Source organism: Camelus bactrianus, chromosome 29 (assembly GCF_048773025.1).
Source record: "Camelus bactrianus isolate YW-2024 breed Bactrian camel chromosome 29, ASM4877302v1, whole genome shotgun sequence".
Lineage (NCBI taxonomy): Eukaryota > Metazoa > Chordata > Mammalia > Artiodactyla > Camelidae > Camelus > Camelus bactrianus.
In genome coordinates, this window is record NC_133567.1 from 20,349,347 (window position 1) to 20,366,138 (window position 16,792).

The window sequence follows — 16,792 nt, forward strand, 5'->3', positions numbered from 1 at the left end:
CATGTAAAGAGAACCACATCGGTGTCAGTTGGTTGAGTGCCAAGCCAGTGAGGGCAGAAGCGTGGCTCAGGTAACAGGACACAGACACGATCTACATGACCTGGATGGAAGTTCCCCGGGGAGATACCACTTACCTGGTGACCTCCTTTCTTAACTGAGTTTCTCAAAATGGGGTCCTCAGATGAGCTGCTTCAGAATTCCTGGAGAATGCTGGTTAAAATGTATACCCACTAGTACCCATCTAAAAATTCTAATTTATTCGGTTGAGTTCAGGGTTCAGAAACCTGAACTTTGAATAAATAACTCGGTGATTCCCACGCAGTCGGAGAAGCTGAAATGATTATCCAATGGGCTGTTAAACTGGGAGGCACTGTCTCTGCTCTGCTTTCTTTCCTCACCCATCTCTGTGGTTTCTCCCCTCCTCCATCATCACTTGGGAACCCAGATGAGAAATGTCAATCCACCCCCTGACCTTGCCATGGCGAAGAAACATTTCCCCAGCTCTGACAGTTGCCCATAGGCACCTGAATTAGTTTTCTTTAGGGAAATGCATACGAAACTATGCTTCCAGTCGTGAAGTGTCTCAGAGTCCTCTGGTATTCAAATTACAACTGGGCATCACAATAAAGAGTTCCATTTGCCTCATATTAGCCAACTATTTTGTACCCCCATTGGTGTATTCTGGGGTCAGGGAAAACAATTTTATTCCTGGGGCATTAACAACCACTACCTGGGTCTATTCTCCAGTCAACTGCCCACTCTCTTCTGGAAAAGACAGATCAGTATCAATGTGTCCCTCCCTTATCCTCCACCCCTCAAATTCCCTTCCTCACCTCCAGAGCCCCCTCTGGCTTTCACCCCATGGTGGGGAAGCCTTACTCATCTGAACCAGCCCTGGGAGTCCCATTCACGTAAGCTGTAATTTTAAGACTTATAGCTTTCTCAGCACCTCTCCCCCTCCTCTGAGCCCTGGCAGGGACCCTACACAGGCTTACACTCTCGCTCACACACTCAGGTACTGCCCAGCACGGTGCCTTGGGTTTACGGTCTCTTTTGTTCTGCAGATACAGCCTCAGTTTGTATCCATTTTCTCAGATGCCCTATCAGTTGCTTTTTCTCCATTTAGACTTGGATCAAGTTAAATATCCCAGCTGAACCTCCCCTTCCACCTCTGCTTAAATCAATGTGTTAAGCTTCCATTCCATATTTTACGTTTATTTTTTATTAAATATCATCTTATTTTCAGTTGTCTTAAAAGTAAGATTTTTAAATTCAAATTTCATTGTCTTATAGATGAGCTAGTTCTTTTAGTTGAATCTGTCACAGATTTGTTCAGCCGCCTTTTGTTGTTGTTGTCAAAGTATTTGTGAAAGAGTATTGAATAAGACAAGAACCAAGGGCAGAGCCTCGTGGCATGCCACTGGAGACTTCATTCCAGGGTCACCTCTGCATGATGACAACAGTGTTTCATGTGCCATTCAGCTGAGACACGATTACCAGTTTGATGGATCAGCAGTGAGTTAGTTCAGTTATTCATCTAGCTGTGAACACACCTGACTTGTATCTCTAGCCCATATCATCTTATTTCTCTATTTTTTCCCCGTTTTCCCTAACAATGCTTCGGTATAGCTTGTGAATTATATTTCTAAAACCAAACTATATTCACAAACCTCTGGTTCAAAATGCTGGTGTATGAACTGATAGTATGTCGGTTTCATCAGATTTACGTGGGGAGCTCTTTAAGCTGCCACAGCAGGAGACTGTTTCAGGAGATCTGGGATAAGGTTTAGGACCGTGGTACTCAAAGCCTTCTGGATGATTGTGATGTGTGTAAGGTTAGAAGGCCAGTGGGTGGCCCATGTTTTTTCTTTGTGTCAGCATCTAGTAGCTCAAAGAAAGGAAGTCTATGAGATTAGTTTAGTGTTTTGGTTTTTTTTTTTTTTTCATCTTTTTGGACTTGTATTGGCTTCTGGTTACCACTGGCTTTTTTTCCTCTAATTCATTAGAAACTAGAGGATAGATTGTTGCTGTTCTAGAGTCATTCTTTCAAGTTTCTGTGGCATAAATGTTGACAGTTTGCTAACATATTATTGCTACTTCTACAAGGGTAATTGGTACTGTTTCTTGTGTAATATAACATTACCTCTAGTTTATTTTTTTCCTTCATGAGTGTGAAACAATATTATAAATACTGGAACATTCATCTGTTATGATTCTTCATTTAAAATTCACAAAGCTGGAATACAGCCCTACATTTGGGGAGATGTTTACATTAAGCAAAAATATAATTTTCCTTGATTTATGCTATTTTTCAGTATATCAAATCAGCCACAATAAAATAGAATAAGGTAGAAAAGTTTTTACTAGCATCATGATTATGCAAAATCATACAATTTCTGCAGCTTCAAGAAACTAGGACAGGAGATTACTGTGAGCTTGCCCTCAGAGGTACTCAGTATCACCAGTGTACTTCTTGGTGTTTATGTCAGATCAGATTTCATTTTCAAGATAGTAGAATAAAAAAGAACTCAAAATGCAAGAAGCTCTAATCTATAAGATACGAGGCAAGGGACCTAATACTGAGTTTTGAAGTTTACGATGCTTTGCTTTGGGGTGGGGTCAGGCTTGGAAAGGCATCAATAATCCACTTTGGTATTCCATTTTTGTGAACCTGTGAACCTATTTGTGGTTTTGAAGGACAAAATTAGCACAGACACTTAAAATATATAGATATTACTGAGGATTTATTTTTTTAAGACCACACTCTCACCCCTCTGCCTTAGTAAACTGTAGCCAGAATGTTTAGTACATACTGGTAATTTCTCCTACTTTTTCTGACTAGCATTTGACAGACGTTCTAACACATATACAATTGGCCCAAAAGTTTGCCAAAGGTAAAGGAGCAAAAGAGCAAGAGACTGGAATAAATAAATAGAAAGCAATATAAAGCAAATAGTAAACCATTTCCTGAGTAATTGACTTACTTGTCCCAGAGATTTTGTGGTGCTAATAGGGAACTGCTTATTGGAAATATTCAGGAATAAGCCCAAAGTTTTATATGGTTGTGCTTTAAAGCAGTAAGAGCTATTAAACTTGGACGAGTGGCTCTCTCAGCCCACTGCTAAGCCTTTTCCCCAAATATTTCTATCTTATGGGTATTTCCAGTGAGAGGATGGGGAACAGCTAAATCCCCCCACCCCCATCATCTGCTCTGGGCACTTTCCATCAACTCTTCTTCAGTCTAGCAATTTAGCGACGTAAATACCAACAGGGTAATTGCTACCCTCAAACAAACCACATCCAGAAAAGAAAGTAAATAGGAATGGTGATTTTAAAAGTATAGGAAAGGGAAAGTTGATCCTTCTCTGTTACAAGCTGAGAATCCTTGCATGAAAAGTTCCTTATTTAAAAATTAAAATGTAATGTCAACCATCTAGCTTAAGTGACTGAAGTTTACACTTTTATATTTGCCTTACATGTCAAGTTAGAGGAATAAAATTGTGCGACCAAATATTTGACAAGCACTTTGGACATCTCGTTCTCTATTTACACATGGATTTCTAGTGAATCTTCTTGCTTCTTTCACATAGTGCTACACGCTGCACAGTCGTAATGGGCGTGTCTCCTTTGCTGCAGCAGGAACGGTGCTCAACAGGCCTTTCTCAATGAGCAGTGCTGTTTACATTACCAATTCTTTCCGTGTATTTCATTCATGTAAAGTGAAAGTCAATATAACCTTGGAGTTTGAACAAAGATATGATCCTCACTCAATACTCACTCAAAACTTCTACTGTGTTAACTGCAGCAGGGAAGAAAAAAGTATAATTACGTATAACCAACTTATACATATTTCAAAGATTACATACACAAGAACCTATGTTTTATCATTTGTGAGAGTTTGACAACTTTTATTTAGGTAAAACTATATTCGTTGAATATTGTTTTCATATTTGAAAAACTGAACGATAGTACATAGAGTTCATCACCAGTTTCAAGATAAACCTTTTTTTTTTTTTATGAGGGGCAGGTAATTGAGTTTATTTATTTATATTTGGAGGAGGTACTGGGGATTGAACCGAGGACCTCATGCAGATTAAGCACACACTCTACCGCTTGAGCTGTACCTTCCCCCAAGATAAACCTGTTCTTAAAGAATTTCAAATAGCAGTAGTCACCTTGAGGGTAGAAGCTGTGTATTTGTTGATCATAGGATCTCCAGGGAATAATCACAGAATCACAGGCAGTGGGAGCTGAAGGGGACTACAGGGATAAAGTTTGTTGGTTCTCAGAAGCACTGCAAGCCACGGGCACAATAGTAGGAAACACTGATGCATCAAATGAACAAGGAATAGTTATTTACAGGTAGAAAATAAAACCATACCCCACACACACATACATATATAGAGATACATATACAACACACGTGCACATATGTACACATGCATATACATGTGTGTACACATATATGTGCATGCATATAGATGTACACGTGCATACACGTACATACACACATACACAAACTTACACACCCACAGTATATCCAATTACATCCACAGGTATCTCCGTCTACCCTGTAGAATGAAGCATGATCAGCTATTTCTGAGTTTTTCTGTTTGACATTTTCTGGTTTCATATTCCTACTGTTTTCCATATATTCTAGGCATAGCAGGCCCCCAAAGGTTACCAATTTGTGAGGCTACTAATACTACTAGTAGCAAGTGGAAAGCTCCTTCATTCACTCGGTTATATAATTCTGCCTGCTTAAGCATTTAATTGGGTTTTTACAAAGACTATCAAGTAGATTTGAATGGATACATTGGTATGTTGTTCCAATAACAGGTTAATTCTACTTGCCTGGACATTGACCTGGGGAGCAATTAATTATAAAAAAAAAAAAGAATTTCAGTGTGTATTTAAAATAAGTCTTTTATGTAAGCATTTCTTCTTTTTTTGACAACTGCAGCCTGAAGCTCTTTTAGGTCCTGACCTTCCCCTCTGAGATTTACCTCCTCTGATAATCCCCGTTGCGACATCCTGGTGGTAGGAACTGCCTCATCTCCAAGTGTAACCGCGAGCTGTTTAGGATGAGGAGGGGAACCTCATTTCTATCAGAAAACAACTTCAGTTTCCCTGTCCCTTGCTATCTTTCTGCACCTAGAAGGGTCAGGCCTCCTCTTTGTAATCCTTTATACTTTATTGTATTAATCAATCACTGTTTCTTTTTTTTTTACACAGGATTCAGTCCAATGTTTCTGCCTTGCTTACAGCAATATTCCACTTCCAAATGCCCTTTTGTTTACTTTCTCCAAGCTCATGCCTTTTTACTCACTGTCTTCTCGGGCATCTGCTTTGCCATTGTATAATCCCCTACGTCATCGCTGTGGCCAATCTTCTTTTAGCTGCCCGTTTACCCTTTTTATGACATTTAATGTTCTGAGACCTCTGAAAATAGGGATCTTACTTAGAAGATCCAGTTGGTGTAGCAGGCTGGTGTGATTTGCTCTGGTTTCTAATATACATATGCACCAGAAACCTTTGCATTGTTTAGTAGGAGATTTGCAGTCAGGTAGGGCCAGGGGCTGGAAGGAGTTCTTTGTGTAATACCTTTCATCATTCATGTTCTTTACTGAGCACTGTGTTTGAGCATCTCTGTAGACAGTCACCTGGCTTCATCTGCATCACCTCCTCTGTGAGGTCTTCCCTTACCCTCCAAAGAGCGTCTCCACATCCTTCTGTGTCTCCGTGGTACCTTGTACATGTCTCATTCCTTTCCTCTATGTCTCCTCTGCTACTTGAGGCAAAGGATGTAACTTACATGTGTTAGTATCCATGAGAACAGTTCCTGTAAGATGGCAGGTGCTTAAGAAATGCTTGCTAAATGAAGAGTAAGTGATCGAATGTCTGTTTTCTATTTTGCCTCCTCTGAGATCGTAGCCTTATTTCTTTGTCCCTGCAGTGCCTGACATAGTGACAAGCCTGTGGTGGCTCTTCAGTATGTACTTGTGGAGTGACCAAAATGAGTGGGTGAAGAATGTTTTTGTCTTTTTTTTAAATGAAGAAGGCCAGGGAAAATTCATAATGAGGTGGCCCTGGATAAATGAATGTGAGAACGTTCCAGCATTTCCCCAGCTGATTCCAATCTAACTTGTGACTCAGAACAGAAGCATTTTGTTTTTATCCTATTGATGGAATGCTCGTGACAATGCTTATTCAGATTGTTTTTTGAGAACTAGAGCAAGGTTCCAGAAATAGAAGGTATGGTTTAATGAATGAAGTGATGTGTGTGTGAGTAAGAACAGGGCTTACAGTAAAGTTTCTCAAATAAAACAACACGATTATGTGACTTCCTAGGTAAAAGCAAAAGAGGACACAGCGAATTATGAGAGGCTTATGTCACTTCAGCACTCTCTGGGATTACTCTTCCAAGCCTCATCTTTTAGGCTTTCTCTAGAGATGTCCATTCTTGGAAGAGAAAAGAGCCATTGTAATGCAGTTTTATCTTTCGCAGACAGATGTGTCTATAGTCACTGGATATAATGGCTCCTAAAAGGTTCTTCTTCTTTTTTTTTTTTTTTTTTTTTGCCAACTAATGGATTAACAATGCACATACTTATAAACCTTGAATGAGTGAAGAACAACAGAGTGACCTTTCCAACTAAGATGCCCTGTGCATTATATGAGCAATGAAACCACAACTCTTTTCCACTACAGCCTGAAGTTATTTTTTATAGATAACTAACTGAAAACCTTCCTCCTCTGGAAACATGGGTAGAGTAAAGTTGCTTAGGGCTAGTTGAATTTTGGTTCAAGTGGGTAATTCTTTTTTTCCCATTTTTAATTAATTTTTAAAACTTTTATTGAAGTATAGTTGATTTACAATGTTAGTTGCAGGTGTACAGCAAAGTGATTCAGTTATGTGTATACATACACATATATTTTTTCTTTTCTGGTTCTTTTCTGTTATATGTTATTACAAGACATTGAATGTAGTTCCCTGTGCTATACAGTAGGACTTCTGTTAGTTGTCTATTTTATATATGTTGATCCCAAACTCCTAATTTATCCCTTCCCCCTCAAGTGGGGAATTCTTAAATTTCAGTCCCAGTCCTCAATGTGCTGTCTAGTAAGGGCTTTTCACAGTATATATGGGACACTGTTCTGTGGCTCCATTGCTGAAGGAACATCACTGTTATACAAGGAGACAAAACCTCTGGAAGCTTCCTCCCATGAAGGGATACAGTAGATTCCTTTGTTTTAGAAAGAAAGTTTTCCGGGTTGCATCAGCTGCCTGAAAGCACATGCAGGAGCTTGGAAGATTGAATTGCACATTCTACATAGGTTAAGTTACACGGCTCTAAAAACATCCTTCTTTGCCAAATCAGGAAAAATGCTTGATCTGCAACATTTGTTGAGTGTCTTAAAAAAAAAAAATACAGCTATTTCTTTCCCAAATTGGTTACTGGAAAAGTTAAAGCCTGTCCGACTCATGGTGGGCCCGTGGCATCGTTGTTTCCTGTGAGAAACAGCTCACAGGACTGCTCCTCACAGCTAATCCTTGGCTCTTTGAAACAGAAGCCTCTTGTCTCAGTGTTTGAGAGAAGCTTCCCGTGGCAGGCAGAAGCCACAAAGAGTGTCAGGTGTCCAGGGGCGGGATCCAGCCAATGCAGAAATCGTCAGTTTTGCTCATACAAGGGTTTTTTGGAAAACCGTAAATCAGCTTTTAAATTGGAAGGATTTGGGAAGCAAATCCGGATCTCTTGCTTCTTTGGAACGTGTGGAAGGAAGGCTGGGCGTGCAGTCTGCATGGCAGCCGTGGACTGGAGCCCAGCGGTGTGGCTTCCATCATTTCAGGCTTATGCTCTCCTGGTCACTGGAGTGCCACTTCTTCCTGTTGACTCCCTGGTACTGCGGCCAGCGTCCACTGCCACCTGTTGTCATTCTTGTGGTATTTTTTACTGTTACAGCAGAAGCGTTCCTCCATCTCTTTCTCACAGGTGAGGAAACAGAGAAGGCCCTTCCCCTTAACCTCGCTCTCTCCCCTTCACTTACTCTCATTACTGCTGAGTCCCTCAGAATTTTGGACGCTGATGTAGGTCAATGTCTAGTTTGTGGTATGGGGATTATAGTGTAAATTCAGATCCCACATTTTGGTGAATTTTCAAATTTTCCCCAAATATCTTGAAGGGCAGAAACCATATGTTAGTATAGGCATTCCCACGTCTCTTCTCTGAGCTTCATTTGGCTGTTCCGTAAATGGGGTATACTCCCCGTGAGGCTGGGTGATTGTTCTAAGAACTAGGGATAACTTATGGAAACTACCTGGACAGAGTAGAGACTTAGCAACTTGATATTATTACTAATATTATGTAACATTCCTTAATTAATGAGATTGAATATCCTATTTCGGAGACCACTGAGCAGCAAGTTACCTGCTTTTTCACCCTGCCACTGTAACAGGAACATCATATTACAAAACAGCTCTGCGTTTCAATGGTGCAGTACATTCTACGATTCAGCAGACCATCCCAGGAAGCTAAACTCCAAATACACATATCCACCCAACACCCCCGGGTGTGGAATGTTCAAAGTCGGTCTCCTCCCTCTCTCGTCAGGCTGGTTCAGTGTCTGTACTTTGTCGGAACCTAACTGATACCCATTGACCCAGAAGCATTTTTTTTTTTTTTGGTAAGAATTTTTTTTAAGTTCTTATTAAAAAAAAAAAAATCTCCTAGTAAGAATTAATTTCAGATTACTTTCTGAAAACCGAGAGATGCAATTTGGTATAAAAGATGGGGCTTTGGAGTCACTAGATCTACAGTGTAATCCTGCCTCTACCAATTAAACACTGTGTGTAATAACCTTAGTGTGTGACTTTAGCTCTTCTTAAATGATGCTCCCTCACTTGAATAGTAACAACGAACAACAACAACAATACCTAGAAGGTGACAACAGGACACTGTACTCTGGAGTCAGAGTGCCCACTTTCAAATCTAAGCTTCATCTATTTAGTGCTAAGTGGCCTTGCACAGTTGCTTATTGCAAAATGGGGATATAACTTATGCAGTTGTTGAAGAGTAAATGAAATAACTTATATAAAGTATTTAGTGCAGTGCAGGAGCCTAGGGAGGGGTTACTATATGTTAGAACCTTCACCGTCATCATCATCATCATCATCGTCGTCTCCTTCACAAGATTCCAGAACCACTCGTTGGGAGCCACGTGGTATGATGTCCAACCTTGCCAATATTTTTTACTACTAATAATAAATTCTGGTTGGGACATGATTTTGGGACGTGACTTTCCCAAGAATATACATTAGGTCATGGAAGAAAAATTCACACCCTGGCCTTAAAGGCCATACTCTTTCTGTTATACCATGCTGTCATGAAGCACACAATTATCAGATTTATTCATTTGATATTCATTCATCTGATCTTCTGTAAAATGGGCCAATAGTAGTATCTACTCTTGGAGTTTCTGTGAGAGTTAATGATGTAAATCACATAATGCACATAAAACACTTAACGCCAGTTTGGCATACAGTGAATGCTCAGTGAATGTTGGTTTTTCCTGCTGTATTTTGTTGACTATGCCCCAGGATCTGGGCCGGGTGGTGGGGAAATAGATGAATAAGATGCTGTATCTTTCCACAAAGGGCTTGTCCATAGTATAGGGGAGATGGAGTAGAATAGATTTCTTAGGAGCTCAAGTGGTAGAGCGCGTGCTTAGCAAGCACAAGGTCCTGGGTTCAATGTCTGGTACCTCCTCTAACAATAAATAAACCTAATTACCTCCCCCTGCCAAAAAATTAATTAATTAAAAAAGTAGATTTTATAAAAATTATAATCAAGTGCAATCAATGCAATAGTAGATGTGGATCCACAGGCAGAGTGACAGCAGAGGGGGGTCAATCAGCCACCCTCCCTGCATGCGGAGAAAACCCTCATGCAGCCCTGGTCAGTGATGTAATAAGCCTCTGTACAGTGTGATACCATATATACAATATGATATTGCAGAAAGGCCTTTGCACCAGATGACTTTTTTTAAAGTTCTTTCCTAAAGGACAGATTAAACAGTAAATTTGTTCTTTAAAGTGTAAATGCTGTTCAGCAAGGACTTACATTGCGGTGTTGCAGCTGGAGAGGGAAACAGAGCAGAGCTGAGATAACTCTGGACCTCTGTGGTGGGCAGAGAGGGATGGAGAAGGAAAGTTACCACTCAAGGGAAACACAGAAAAATGATCCGCACCTACAAACCCCTTCTTTGGCACCTATAGGAATCTCCAGCCTGTCTGCTTCCTCCCTCCCCATGGAAGGAAGCCTGTCTGTTAGTGGGCCCCACCCACTTCTGCTACAGAGCTTTGGGTAGCTTTCTCTTTCCAGAGGGAGACCTCATGGAGAAACATACTCATGTAACTACAAGAGGTGTGGCTACTTATACTATTATAAATATGAACCTATAGTAGGTCAGAAGAATTTCTAGGAAAGGCAATTGCTTGAAAGAGAAAGATCAAGATAAGCAAGCAACTGAACAAGAGAAGAGAGATAATGTAGGAAATAAAAGGTGTTAAAAAACAAAACTTGTATTAGTATCTTCAGGACAATCAAGAAGCTACCGTGTTGGTACACTGCTGGTGGGAATGCAGTTTGGTGCAGCCACTGTGGAAAACAGTATGGAGACTCCTCAAAAGACTAGGAATAGACTTATCATATGACCCAGGAATCCCACTCCTGGGCATATATCCAGAAGGAACCCTACTTCAAAATGACACCTGCACCCCAATGTTCATAGCAGCACTATTTACAAAAGCCAAGACATGGAAAGAACCTAAATGTGCACCAACAGATGACTGGATAAAGAAAATGTGGTATATGTATACAATGGAATACTATTCAGCCATCAAAACCGACAACATAACGCCATTTGCAGCAACATGGATGTTCCTGGAGAATGTCATTCTAAGTGAAGTAAGCCAGAAAGAGAAAGAAAAATACCATATGAGATCGCTCATATGTGGAATCTAACAAAAAAGAACGTAAATACGGATCAGAAACAGACTCATAGACATAGAATAAAAACTTGTAGTTGCCAAAGGGTCGGGGGTGGGAAGGGACAGACTGGGATTTTAAAATGTAGAATAGATAAACAAGATTATACTGTATAGCACAGGGAAATATATACAAGATCTTGTGGTAGCTCACAGCAAAAAAAAAAAATGTGACAATGAATATACGTATGTTCACGTATAACTGAAAAGTTGTGCTCTACACTGGAATTTGACACAATATTGTAAAATGACTATAATTCAGTTAAAAAAAGTTGTTTTTTTTAAAAAAGAAGCTACTGTGTTGGAAAACAGGAATGGGCTGTCACAAAAATGAGCAACAAACACTGCATTTCAGTGTAAGTAACTGTTGAAATTCTATCTATGAAGCTTAACGGTTCCTTAAAAATTGAAAGAATAATTTAAAAAACTGGTAATCATCTGGAAATAATAAAAGTGCAGATTATTTTAATCAAACATTGGGAGTTTGGGGGTGATAAAAGAATCTTGTCTGAAGACAATAAGTTTTATAGATACTGATTAATTTTCAGCATGGATAGAAAACTTAAGTTTAATAATATATGTATATTTTAAATACAGGAGTCTCTGTTAAAAGAATAAATTTAGTATATATAAAACTATCCCATAATTAAAGGGGCAAAAATGAACAAAGCTAATCAACCTACATAAAGACAAGAAAGAACAAACAAAATTAAAAGCATAACAAACAGAAAACACATAAAAGACGATGGTAAAAAGACCATATTAGATACCATATCAGTTATCACAATAAATAAGAATAACTTAAAAACTAACATTGAAAGTTGGAGACTATGATTAGTTAAAAACCATCACACACATTAAACATTCAAATATATGCTCTCTGTAATAGGCACACTGAAAAAGAGCAAATAGAAAAAAATTTAAATGGAGGTCCACGTGAAATTATTACAGGCAAATTGTAACAAAAAGAGAGCTGAAATATTAATTTAGTATAAAACAAAATGGAATGTAAGGCAGAAAGAATTAAGTGGGCAGCAAATAATATTTATTTACTAATCACCAATAAAATCCAGCAAGAAAGTATGATGGCTGTGAGTCTGTGCACCAGACAAAAAGCGTTGGAATAAGTGAACTGAATCTGCTGGAATTACAAGAAGACATGGACTAAAACAGAGTTAGAAAAGAACCTTTTCTCAGAAAGGCTCTGCTTCTGGTAACTTACATGTTGCAATAACTTACATATTTCACTCTGAGCTCTTTTTGTCAATTCTCTTTATCTTGATATTAGCAATTTTCTGCTGCTCTTTTCCTCCACTCTCACTAAAAGCCTTATCAAAACTTGTATTTTAAGGCCTGTTTTTAGGGTTCCTTATAAGGTGTCAGAGTCAGAAGGACTCTGTTAGTTTTGTGATTCCTGAAAGAAGCAGGTAAGGTTAGTTTCCTAAGTGTTAGTGGGAGGGTATTTGGACATCATTTTTCTGGAGGCAACAGTCTTTTTCCTCACCAGTATGCCGTTAATCCTTGAATATGACTCTATGGTGTTGATTTCATGAACACTCATGATTAGATGTAACCTTACTGGCCGGCTCATAATCACTTCAGCCCAAGACACGCAGCTTGGCATCCTAGATTTTGGATTTGTCACTAACTGACTACCTTCAAGCAAGTCACTTCTCTGGGTCTCAGTGAACTTGTCTTTGAAATAAGGAAAAGAGGTGAGAATAGACAGTCCTTAAGGTTCTTTCTTCCTCTCAAGTTTTATTTTCTATTACTTGATATTTTATTTTTATCTATCTTTTTCTCCTAATATCCAATATTAACAGAAACATTTCTGTGGTTTATGGAATATGAAATTTTGACTTTTCATCCTCTGACACTTGGCAGATCTTTGGAAGAATAACAAAATGTTTAAGGGCCCGGTATTGGTACAAGCAATTAAAAGGGCAGATGTTACCCTTAGGTTTCTCATCTTTATTTGGTATCCTCTTTGTAGGCTTCTGCAATGCCGAGTTCATGGCTGGTGCTGAGGAATATTTCTTGAATAAGTGACTGGGCTCTCTCTTTATAAATGTGCCTTCTCCCTTATTTAGCTGCGTTGCAGGCACTAAAGAGAAAGAAGAGGTATGAGAAGCAGCTAACTCAGATTGATGGCACCCTTTCCACCATCGAGTTCCAGAGAGAAGCCTTGGAAAACTCACACACCAACACCGAGGTGTTAAGGAACATGGGCCTTGCAGCGAAAGCAATGAAAGCGGTTCATGAAAACATGTGAGTGACCTTGGTCTCCCTCTGAGTCATAGATTCCCTAACCATTGGGATGAGGCTTTGGAGCTGTATGCTGATTTGGGCAGGAGCTGCTGACTCACTTAGACTCTTGGACGTGTTGTGACACAATGCTCCCACGGGGCACGATGACAAATCTATAGTGGCGAAAGGCAACGAAAATCCGTGAAAACATAAAATAATAATAAAGAAAATAATAAAGGATAAATAAAGGACATTCATTTGGCCGTTAGTGTTTCCCAGTTCCTTCACTATTGTCTGACACTCTACTTGTAAACACTTTCATTCTGTAATTTTAAAAAGGCTTAAATGTTAACGTCTGTGTGGGTGTTAGACCCATACAATAGTGGTTGTCAAACTTTGCTGAGACTCAAAAGTCACTACTAAAGAGAACACAGAAGCCCAGCCTCTTTCAAGAAAGGTAGGGGTGATTCTGATGCTAATGAATCCTTGAGAACCATTGACGGAATAATAGTTACGAGCATGGCTTTGGGGCCAGATTTTCTGGGTTATAATCCCAGTTCCTGCTGACTGGCCTTGGGCAAATTCCTTTGCCTCTGCCTGATTCAGTTTCTGCATCTATAAACTGGAGGTAATAATGGTACTTACCTCATGTGGTTATTGTGAGATTCAGGGAGATCCGAGGTATACTACCCTTAGCATGGCTCCCGGCACAACATAATAGCAGTCAGTAGTCTTGGAGGTAGTGGGGCTAGTGATTCACATTGAGAATCAGTGCCGGGGGCCCAGTCCTTTGTGAGCTTAAATAAGATAGTGAAGTTTGGGCCAAAGATGCACAAGAGCAATGAGTGCCTGAGGGATGGAGAGAAGGTTCCAGGGATGGAAAAAGTGGGAGAGGGAGAGGCTGGGCCCAGTGAAGACATCTTTGCCAGCATTTTCTTGCCATGATAATTAATTGCCAATCAGCCAGGGTTTTGACAGCTTCAGACAGCAATCCTAAGATTCATTATCAGAGTCACAACCCTCTGTCGTTGCTGTAAGCCGGGTGCTAAAATGTATCACAGAATCACAGCCTTTCTCTCCAGGTAGTTTAGCAACATCATCCCTGGGTGTTGTTCCTTTTGAGAAAAATTTCCCTCCCAGGCCCAAACGTTGGCTATACCTTTCTCATATGATTTTTTAAAAATAAATAATCCTTGTATATTTGTTATAAATATAAGAATTGGAAATAAGGGTGGTAGGAAGATGGCAAAAGTAACCTTTTTGATTACTGCATGGAATTATGTCAAAATACTCAGCTTTTCCCATATATAGAGTCTGAGAAATTTGCATAAAGATTTATTCCACTGGGAATCAAAATTGCAGTGTTAATTGCTTAATAACGAGGAAAACCATCACTTCTCTGGCATCCGATCTGGCCTAGCTTCAGAGTTGGAGGAATGATTCAGAGACCAGGTACTGAAGAGGCAGTCCAGATGCTGGCATTCAGACACCGACGACTTAACTGGGCGGTTCGGGGCCAGTGAGGCTCAGGCTGTCTTCAAAGCATCTGTCCATCCTGGGCCCTGCGGCTACCTGGATTCCTTTGCTAAAGCTGCTGATTCTTCTGAGGAATTCATGGGCCTAATTCTGCTTTCATCAGTAATCTCTCAGGCTATGGGAAAGTTCTCAGGGAGTCAGGATTTCAGAGCTACTGGGCACTCTCGAAAACAGACCTCTAGTTCCAGAGTTCAGCTTCTCAGAAAACTGCTGTCAGATAGCGGCTGCTGAGAGCCGCATGGTTTATCTTAATAACCACGTTGGTTCTTGGTGTTCCATGGCGTCACTTCCTGCAGAGCTGATACGTGGCAGCATGTATTTAAATTTTACATATGCCCTACCAGACAGAATTTCAAAATAAGTGTACAAATATTGTGAGTCATCAAATTGTTTGCCCTCTAGTGACTCCCGAATGTGATGAGTGCCAATTTAACTTAACGTCTATAATTTAAATATATATGTACCTATACAGAATTGTTACTTTTTTGGAAATGCAAATTCTTTTTAAAAGTTGATGCATATTAGCAACAGGAATCTTTGTTATCATGCTGAAATGTCTTAAGAGTTTATATTAAATTGACACATTTTTTTCATATGGGATTGTATCTAAATTCATAATTTTAAAGTCAAATTCTAAAATATGTCAACAAAAATTTTTTTCCCAGGGACGTGAATAAAATTGACGATTTGATGCAAGAGATCACAGAGCAGCAGGATATTGCCCAGGAAATCTCAGAAGCATTTTCTCAACGGGTTGGATTTGGTGATGACTTTGATGAGGTGGGTGATACAATATGAAAAATGCAGTATTATGGCTGCCAGAAAGGATAGCTTCCCCCATATGAAGCAAGCAGGTTTCCTTACAGATTTCTTTAAATATCATTAAAGAATAAATGATATTTGTTAGAAATGTACCTGTCTTAAGAGGGAAATAGAGTGTTGGTAGCTCTGATGTGAAGGAGGGATTAATACAGTTTGGCAAACAGGCTTTAATTAAGTTTTCAGCTATAAGGCAAAGCAGTATGTAAAGTTAGGGACATGTAATGGCTGAAGCCTAAATCGCCCCATTACGAGAAACTGAGTGCTCCCACATCTGGGCAAAACAAAGCAGACTGTGTCACTCTGCAAGGAACAGGTGATTCATGCTCTGTGGTTGTTACGTTAGAGGTCAGGCTGGCTCTGTTTGTTATTCAGGCGATGAAACAAAGTAAATGTGGAGTGGTGTTATTCACACACACATTCCGTTTAGGTGAATCAGCCCAATAATGCAGATCTGTAATTATAATGGTGGTGTCTGTACTGTGAATCTCAATTGTTCTACTCAAAACGCACGCAAGCAGGGCTAGTACGTATTTTGAAACGTTTCCTGTCCTCAGACTATCATGGCCGAGAATCTGGCTTCCTACACCCACGTGGTATTAAAAATGATACATCTGATAAGTAAGCTGCAGTTCCGCAGAAACCTGGAACGTGAGGACTGGGTGGCGACAACTTTTTGAAATGATCTAGACCAGGGGTTGGAAAAAAATGTGGCTTTTAGGCCAAATGCTTCCCAAGTTCTGTTTTCATGTGGCCTGTTGAGCTGGATGGTTTTTATATGTTTAAAGGATGGTAGAAAAGAACAGTGACAATGACAATGACAATGACAACAAAGATGACTGTTGGACAGAGACCATACATGGTCTTCGAAGCCTAAACTGTTGCTACCTGGCCCTTTACAGAAAAAAGTTTGCCTCTCCCTGGTTAGACTGACAAGCATCTGATAAGTGTGTGATGACGTGGTGGAAAGGGCTCTGGGCTCACGAGGACGTCTGGGTTTCCCTATTTATTACTAAGCTTTGTGTAAGTCCCTTTACTTTTTCTGACCCTTAGTTTTCTCGTTTGTAAAATGAAAATGACTGGCTCACTAGATTATCTCTAAAGTTCCTTAGGTTCTAAAATTCTTTTATCAATGAATAAATG

At 39.7% G+C, this 16,792-nt stretch overlaps 1 protein-coding gene across 1 annotated transcript in view; it reads left to right on the top strand.

The window, feature by feature from the left end:
- The window catches only part of CHMP4C (charged multivesicular body protein 4C), a 28,252-nt gene that overhangs the window by 4,963 nt on the left and 6,497 nt on the right, over nucleotides 1-16,792 (top strand). The window contains exons 2-3 of the mRNA XM_010951816.3: nucleotides 13,138-13,315; nucleotides 15,496-15,610. Of these exons, the coding sequence (XP_010950118.1) occupies nucleotides 13,138-13,315; nucleotides 15,496-15,610 (293 nt within the window). The remainder of the gene's footprint in view (nucleotides 1-13,137; nucleotides 13,316-15,495; nucleotides 15,611-16,792) is intronic.